The sequence below is a fragment of the Pollachius pollachius genome (assembly GCF_949987615.1).
Source record: "Pollachius pollachius genome assembly, chromosome: 14".
Taxonomy (NCBI): domain Eukaryota; kingdom Metazoa; phylum Chordata; class Actinopteri; order Gadiformes; family Gadidae; genus Pollachius; species Pollachius pollachius.
This window is the reverse complement of record NC_136947.1, coordinates 21,179,238-21,188,256: the sequence shown is the minus strand read 5'-3', so window position 1 is coordinate 21,188,256 and position 9,019 is coordinate 21,179,238. Positions and strand designations below refer to the sequence as shown.

At 41.7% G+C, this 9,019-nt stretch overlaps 1 protein-coding gene across 1 annotated transcript in view; it reads left to right on the top strand.

The window, feature by feature from the left end:
* The first annotated feature begins 8,211 nt into the window (after window positions 1–8,211).
* cdc73 (cell division cycle 73, Paf1/RNA polymerase II complex component, homolog) overlaps window positions 8,212–9,019 on the top strand; it is a 37,591-nt gene continuing 36,783 nt past the window's right edge. Inside the window, exons 1-2 of the mRNA XM_079750449.1 lie at window positions 8,212–8,347; window positions 8,887–8,992. Coding sequence (XP_079606575.1) covers window positions 8,217–8,347; window positions 8,887–8,992 — 237 coding nt within the window. The 5' untranslated portion in view covers window positions 8,212–8,216. The remainder of the gene's footprint in view (window positions 8,348–8,886; window positions 8,993–9,019) is intronic.

Below are 9,019 nucleotides of genomic sequence, written 5' to 3'. Positions count from 1 at the left end.
CTATTTTTCTTCATATGAATTAATAAACCTGTTCATTTAAAGATGTTGCAAAACAATTGGCACCAAGAGTACAAATACGCCATTGTAGATTGTAAAGTATCCTTAAACAGCACTAATCCAAAACCTGTATGTGTTCTGTTTGTTCTTCTAACTGAGTCACTTGACAAGATGGCCCATTTGACTTGAGCAGGCCTGCAGAATATTAAAAATGTCAACATCATTGTAAACAAATTCCACTTTGATGGATGTGGTCAACACATTCTCACTCCGAGTTCGTCAAAAATCAACAGCTTTTGGCGTTAACTGCTGGCACAAAGGGTGTCCTTGTGCGTCTTCATTCGACGCAGGGGTTTTCAATTCCCTTTCAAATCCCTCCATGGTGATATATGATGCCCAGGGAAAGCAAGAGCAAGTTCTATTTGATCTTAGAGGCCTTCCAAAATATTCCTCCCTTGTGATTGCTGGGCTATGTGCTTACGTAATTTAGTAATGTTAGCCTGAATTCCCCGATGACAGTTGGTTGAACATATGCTGAATTATAACTGAAGCCACATTTCCATATTTCACCAAGGATCTGAGTAAAATAAAATCATTGGATCACCTGTACCTTTCATTCGTTCCTGTTTTAAAAGGTACCTTTAATAATAAAAACAAATATTTAAGAGACTTTTAGAGAATTATTTAAGAACCTATTCCTCACAGAATTAACTACTTCTCCTGTTTACCCTGGTACAATAACCTTCAATCTATGTAATACATCATTTGGCTTTATGCATGTATTACATTTATAATATTTTCGTTGTCATTACAGGAAAGCTTTTGTTGCTGTTACATTTTTTATTTGTGCATTCGGGATGTATCCCTTGCAGCATAGTAATCCTGTTTTCTATTGTAGAAGTTCTTTGACCAGCACTAAAACTGATAATACAGCCGTGTTTAATGTATTGTTTATGTTCTTTACATTTATAGCAATATGATGATTGAATTGATACAACTAAGGCCTATGGAAAATGTTAATTTCCAGCATAACATGAAGAGATACAATGACTTTAATAAATGTTTTTTGTAATATGCTCAACACTGTCATTGAAAATACTCTTTTGTACTTCTCAATCATAAATGTAGTAGTTGGCTTCCTATACATTTATATTTTTGGGGACGTATAAAGAAATGTATATAAAAAACATGATTGTAAGCCATTAAAATAATTGACTTGATGGATTCTTTGTTCTCGTCTCTGCCCATAAGGTTTCCTCAATTAGACTAGTGGACGCACACGCAAAGGCAGACATTTATAAAGAAAGTTAGTTACAAAGTAACCGCCCCACGTCAAACCACTCCTGGGAAAGATTGTGTTTGTTGTTGTTGTATGTTGGAACACATGACAGAGAACTCACTATCCATAGTGTTAAAATTTTTCAACAGGGTTTGGGATTCTGGCCAACTTCCATCAGTGTGGAAACAAGCAATTATAGTTCCTGTTCCAAAACTAGGGAAAGACCCCTCAGATCCATCTAGTTACAGACCTATTGCATTAACATCGCATTTGTGCAAGATAATGGAGAGAATGGTCACAGAGAGGCTTACGTATTTTCTGGAAAGTAAAGCTCTTTAGTCTCCTTGTCAATGGTTTTTGGTATGAGTGTGATTAGCCATTACAAGCAGATTTGAAAATGTGCAGCATTGTGACATCACAGGTGGGCGTGTCCATCTAGATGTGTGCTGGATAGATCAGTCTACCAGCCTACCCAGTAGACTAGCAAACACTGCTCATCTATCCGTCACACATCTAGGTGGACACGCCCACCTGTGATGTCACAATGCTGCACTTTTTGAAAACGGCTTGTAATGGCTAATCACACTCACACCTGGTGGTATGATATGTCCCCTTTAAAAGATCCTCCGCTCTGACCACCGGGAGGGAGGCAACAGGCCCACACCCACCCGACGGCTAGTTCGTTCCGTGCCCGTGTTGGAAGGCGGACGGCTACCGTAGCGCACTTTTGTTTGGTTGTGCTCGTTCGGTCTGTTTTTGATTTGGGGCAGACGTTTTGTTGATCATTTGTTCTGTGAATTCGAATAAACCATTATTTGTTCATGGTGAACCATACTCTGACCCGCTCATTTGTGTCGCATCCTTTCGGGCTGTGACACCAAGATAGAGAGAGAAAGGAGATGGAGAGAGCAGTGAAAGCGTGAAAATCCATCAGAGAAGTGGCAAAATTCAGAAATATTGACAGGTTTTACATTTTTTAAAGTTACCTGAAGCTTTCATGGAAAAGGAAAAAGCATTCAACTTGAAAAAGGAAATTGGTCATATTACCCTTAGATGGCTCAACTTACCCTTAGTTGAGCCACAACACCATCAAGTCATATTTTCACAGACCTATGTCATATATATATTGTGGTCGTGAAGTCATGAAGTAAAGGTTGATGCTTTCATTTGACTTCTATCTTATTTTTCCTTGCCTAGAGAACAGCATGAGTAAAAATTGGCTCATCTTACCCCACGCCTTTTGCACGCCTTTTTCCTGGCATGGTCCGCTCATTTACACTGCCCGAGGTAAATTGACTGCTTGAGAGAGCACCCCAATTTACCCTCCCTGACCCTACACACATTTGCGGTTTCATTTTGATGTAAATGCAATTAGACGGCTCCGCGGTTCCAGGGGGGGAGGGGGGCTTGGGTAGAGGTGTTGCGGCGCTGTCTCTACAACAGAGACAACACAGCGATAACAACATGAGTAGTTCCAACTGCAGAGACGGGGAAATACGTGAGCTGCTGACCATCATGGGAGAGAAGGTGATGCAGTCGCATAATGCATTTAACGAAGACGTTGAAAGATGGTGCGATCTACGAGAAAGACGCAGAGGAATGTTCCTTACGGCTTTTGTCGGGATAAAAAACAAGTGGTCAGCAAAATAAAGAATATATTGGCGTTTTTGCTTTTGTAAACATCAAATTGCGTTTGTAGCCTACAATCAGACGTCAACTAATTCTTGCATGCGGTTGTCTTCATTCATAAAAAAATAAAAACATTCGGGAGTATGCAAATTATTCTAAAGAGGTCTAGACTCCATGCGTAGCCCCGCCTTCTCCAGTGAACCAAGAAAGCCGGCGCTGTGCCGAACGGGGGATTTTACCCCCTCGGTTTCACACAGGCAAGACAGTGAAATTGCCGGGCGTGCCAAGCTGCGATCAAATTGGTAGCTGACTGGAGATCAGCAAGATTCGTATTTTTCTTTCTTTTTTTCATGTATCAATTCATCTCAACATATAGGCCTGGCCTTAAAGGCTGTGTTGTAGGGTTTATTTTCCAACAAATTAGTGCGGATTTTCTTGTTGGTAATAAAGATTTAAACTGTTATTTATTGTATTTAATGTTGTTAGGTATCACAAAACGGAATGTAATACGAAAAAGTAGGTACTATTTTAGCGGTTTGCTATTGATTCTCATTTCCCCCAGAATGCATTGCATGACCTCACGTTGGGGAGACACGGACCAAAGCCACACTGAGATCCTTGAAAGTAGAGACCAGTAAGAGAGTGTTCAGCAGATTATACAGATACATAGATAAATACATAGATATTATATATAGTTAGTATATGCTACACGTGAACCCCCTAAGATGGCGCAATTTGATTGGTTCGCTATCTCGGGATATTGAGCAATATCCCAGGATTGACATCTCAAACTCGATATTGTTTTCAACGCAAAATGTCCGCTAATAACAACCTTCGGTCTCGGGGGCTAATCCCCACTATTGACTTCGCCTTTGGCGAATAATTGTTGATTAATAGCCTAGATAGATAGATAGCCTAGTCAAGTCTTTATTAATACCAAACTACACAAATCTTCGGGAATTCATTTCGGTGATTCGGCTCACACAGGACAGTATAGCCTACAAGACCCCACAGAACAAGGGAGACAACAAGTCTGACTGGAATACATAAATATATACATAAATACATCACATTAAAACTAGACACATGCGTTGATAGATAGATAGATAGACAGACAGATAGAAAGATAATTAAACATATTCTATTATTTGCCTTGCGGAGCCAGCCAATCCTGTGCGCGTATGCAAATTATCCATGTGCGCCTAACACAAGAAAGACGTAATGTTGAGAAGTCATACTAAAAACGGATAGCAAGCGAAAGCTAAACCAGACTGTATCAATCACATACTTTGGGTCCATTCTAACTTATGGTAAGAGTCTAGTCTTTAAATCTTTGCAGTGACTGAATGTTGATGATAAAACGGATTGTTATGCATTAGATAAGTGTGTGCGACTGTGCGTGTGTCCTTCCGGCTTCGGCATACTGCATGGTTATGAAGTAGTGTCGACTCGTTCGCGAACGAATCAGTTCGAATGAACGAATCGTTAAGACGAACGAACTGAACTGGTTCCTCTCTCTCGTTCGCCTCGTTCGTCTCGTTCGCCTCGTTCGTTCTCAGAGTCGACTCCTCCCAGACCCACTAGTCGCTGACTCGCTGACAGTTCGTTCACTCACTGTGTGAGTGGTGAGGAGGGACCGACTGAGAGACGTCACGACTCACGAGAGCCAGCCAATCGTATGCTGTTCTAGGACTGAGTCTAGGACGCTCTCGTTGAATTTTAGTCAATGAGAGACAGAAATCAACAGGTTTAATGGGGAAAAAACAAATGGGCTTAGTGAGCGAGCTATCTATTATTCACATTGGCCATCTGTTGCATGGACATATTTAAAGGATGCATTGTACATATTTATAATTCGAAATTCGTCCCAGCCTTTACACCACATTTTTCACAACCTACCAGCTCTCGTTGTGAAGACTAGTCACCGCGCAATTCGTTTCAATGGAAATCGCGACAGTATACTTTCAACATAAAGTGTACATATTTATCATTTGAAATTCGTCCCAGCCTTTATACCAGAAACTCTAGAGTCTATAGTGTAGCGACCCTGGGACATTTAAAGAGTTTGTGTGTTATGTGTTGCATTGTATTTCGTTGTCCGTTATGCCAGTTGTTCTCTGTGCATGCATTGGATGTTCTTCTTGTCAATCAGTGTGGGGGGCGAATCATCAGGTCAGCTGGGGGAGGGCCTTGGGAGAACAGGAGGGTGGGGGCTTGCACGTTGAAGGGACCGGGTTGGGGGGTTGCCCGGGTAACCGGTTGTTAGTGTGGCTTTTTGCCTTTGGTTACGGGTTTTCAGTGACCTGGTTTGTCACCGGCGAGGTCATTACAATAGCGTATAACTGCGTTGTCTGATGACAGTTTAATGCATTTTTCACAATTAACCAGCTCTCGTTTTGAAGGCAGTGTTAATTTTGGCAGCTAGATTTAGTCTTTGGCTGCACAGGGTTCTGTTTATGGGAGCCTAAAACACCCGGGACACCCACCATCATTGCTAAATCAAGTCTATTATTTTGCTGATATGACAAACATCCAATAATCAACTACACCCCCATCCCGCTGCGTTTGGTTAAAGTTGTAATGTTGACGTATGAGAATGAGAACGAGGGAGGCGCTGAGTCTGAGCCGTTCATTCCATGATTCTACCGGAAACTCGACTGAACGAACGAACGAACTAACGAACGAGGGGCTGAGTCTGACTGACTCAGAGAACCGTGTATGATTCGATTCACCGCTACCGGAAACTAGACTGAACGAACGAACGATTCGCGAACGACTCCCCTTGGCGAACTTAATCACGCGAACTGGTTCGCGGAAACTAATCAATAAATCCATCTCTATTATGAAGGCCTTGTGGTTAGTTGTGGTCTTAGTGAAGCAGCCTAGCCTTGGAGTTGGATAAGTTGGAGTGATTGTGTACGGGCGTGCGAGAGTGAGAGAGAGAGCATACCCGCCGTGGTGATGTTGGGCTTGTTGTGGGCTGTCTGTCAGCATCCGCCGGGTTAGACGATGTGCTTTGTGTATGTGTTCAATGTACATCTGTCTGGTCGTATTTGCGGTAGATTGATGGTTAAATAATGTCACACCACGATCGGTTATACTTGCTCATTTGCAAGTGAACTGATTGCGTGTCCGATAGGCTAAGTTAGCCCATAGCTAGCATTATGCCCTCTATTTCTAGATCTTCTGACTAAGTTTACCGGTACTCAGGGGCGCTGCCAGGAATTTTGGGCCCTATGAAAGATTCTAATTTTGGGCCCCCCCCCAACATCTATCGACTGTTTTTTCAAAACAAAAAACATTTCAAGACATTTCAAAAAAAAAAAAAAAGGCAATAATATATTATATTATTAATTGCCATCCGCGGGCCGTGGGCCGTGCTGCGTTGGGCTGGGCCCTTAGAATCAGTACCACTTTTCCCCGCCAGGCAGCGCCCCTGCCGGTACTTACGACATAATCGAATATACGACATAATTCAATATATATCGAAATTCGAAATTTGGATATTATTGAAGATAAAAGTGTAGATTTGTTAAATGGTTTGAAAGAAGATAAACGGTTGAAAATCGATTGAGTTACGTCTTAAATAGTTGAAGTACCAGAGGAAATTGACTCCCATGTTAAAAAAATGTGGAAAAAGCTGAATAGTTTAAAAAGTTGAATCTGAATAATAGCCATCATGTCGTTAAAGAGCTGAACGTTTTAATAGTTGAATGGTTTCTGTAGCTGAAAGTATGGCGGAGGAGTTGAAGACCAAAAAACGAAGAATAAGAAAAATAAGGATTTCAATATTTAGGCTACGTTTACATGATGACGGTCTGAACAGAAGACACAAAAGTGGCGTCGCGTCTTCACTTTTTATTCCACGTTTAGACAAGCGTTTTCGGGAGGAAATTGCGTAGATACGGTGACGCAAAAGTGTGTGGAATTCGATTGGGTATGCATGTCAGGCGGCTAGATGGTGCTGTGATACTCCATCACACAACACCGCCATGTCTGAGCGCATGCGTAGAATCTTCCTTCTCTTATCTGCGCCGCGAAAACCAAAACATAATTACAGATCCTTCTCTGTTCAGTAATAATATCTGTACATATCCTGTACATTTCGTGGAAAGACTCCTGTAAGTTTATTAGAGCCGCCAGAGCAGCTTGACGGTCCAACGCATGGAAATAATCCAACATGTTTGTTTATTTCCCTGTACTGGCGCATGTGACGTAAACGCGTACGCGACGTGAGCAGAGTTTTGCGTCTTGGCAGTGTAGACGGAAGCGCTACGGCGGAGCGTATTCAAGTTTTCCACTCTGGAGGGTGGTTTCAGATTTTTGCGTTTTTAAGCCCCAAAAACGCCGTCACCGTCTAAACGAAAGGCACTTCCGATAAAATATTTTGTCATTTTTACCCGCAAGCGTCCTCGTGTAAATGGGGCCTAGAGTGAATGCTACAGCATTCACACTAATAAAACTAATGAAGAACGATAGTTGAGCGCTGCATGCCGCACTCATCTAATTAGGTGAGCGCTATTCACTTAAAGACACACACACACACACACACACACACACACACAGGGCCGTCGGACTGCGGGTGTAAGGTGTGTGTGTGTGTGTGTCGGGGGGGGGGGGGGCATGTGAATAAAGGCAGAGGGGGGCCCATGTGAATAAAAATAAATAAAAATTCTTTAGGATTTTTTACCACCCCCTAGTGGTGGGAGCCGCACACTGCGCTCAGCGGCAATTGCCGCCAGGCCACGCCTGACCTTTTACATTTCTGCATTTTTAGCAATGCTTTACGCTTTTCATTTAGCTGTCACTTTATTTGTTTTCAATCACTTACTTTTTCTTAAATGTTGTGCATGTTAACATTGTTTACTCCATTTAGACTTTTGAACTTTTATTCAAATCCCTTCACTTGATTTAAGCCATTTAACGTTTCTTTATGTCCTATTCTATGTGGCTTCATTAAAAAATATTTTCAACCTCACTTTGTACTACAGCACTCACCGCATCTTTTAGTTATTATTATGATATCCAAAGGACTTAGGGATGATCATGTGTTGACAAAATGTATAATGAGATAAACATTCATCGGGAGAATCGAACATTTTGAATGAAATTATTATAAAATTACATTTTACAGACAAAACTCTACACAACTCTACAAATGGAAAATGTAATGCTATTAAGACACGTTTTTTTTATTTTTATAACAACAGACTGAGTCTGGCACCTAACTGTTCTGAATCAGGCATCTAGAAAGGCCACCCTGTTGATAATCGGGGTCCTTCCTCACTCCTCTCTATGAAGACCAGGGAAGATGGCGGACGTATTGAGTGTTCTCCGTCAGTACAATATCCAGAAAAAAGAAATTGTTGCAAAAGGAGATGAAGTTATATTTGGAGAGTTTTCCTGGCCAAAAAATGTCAAGACCAACTATATCATCTGGGGGTATGTCACCGTGTTTCCTTCCATGTTTGGTATGTTTGGCCTGCCACTAAAGAGCCTTGTGGTGCTCGTCGGCTAGCAGTGCTACATGCTAACCACTACGAGGACCTACGCCAGTCCAACACAGTTCTATTTTATAAATAAAGATTAAAGGCAGACTCGCACATCCGGTTTTATTGATTGTTTTCTTTGACTGATCATGTATAAGATGTTGTGATGCTAGCCATCATGGTGATGGTTCACCTCCTGACAGAAGTTTCGACTTTCCAATAACTGTTTATATATTGTGATAATTGGACCCATCGATACACATATGTGTCTCTGTAAACTGTTGATGGTGTGTATCGGAATCGGAGTCATTCTGCCAGCTGGGCTCCTGGCCCGTGTACTTAATGCTCTCTGTTGCCCTTCTATTGATCTGTCAGAATGAATGCACTCTATTGGTTTGTTGATCTTATTTCCGATCGTTTTTGCTATGTATATGTTTATGTTATCTATAACGGCCTCGCAGCTTTGTTAATAGCTATATCTGTATCCCTCAGAACTGGGAAAGAGGGGCAGCCCAAGGAGTACTACACACTGGACTCTATCCTGTTCCTGCTCAACAATGTCCACCTTCCTCATTCGTCGTATGTGCGAAGAGCTGCAGTAAGTTATATTGAATCATAAGTCCTC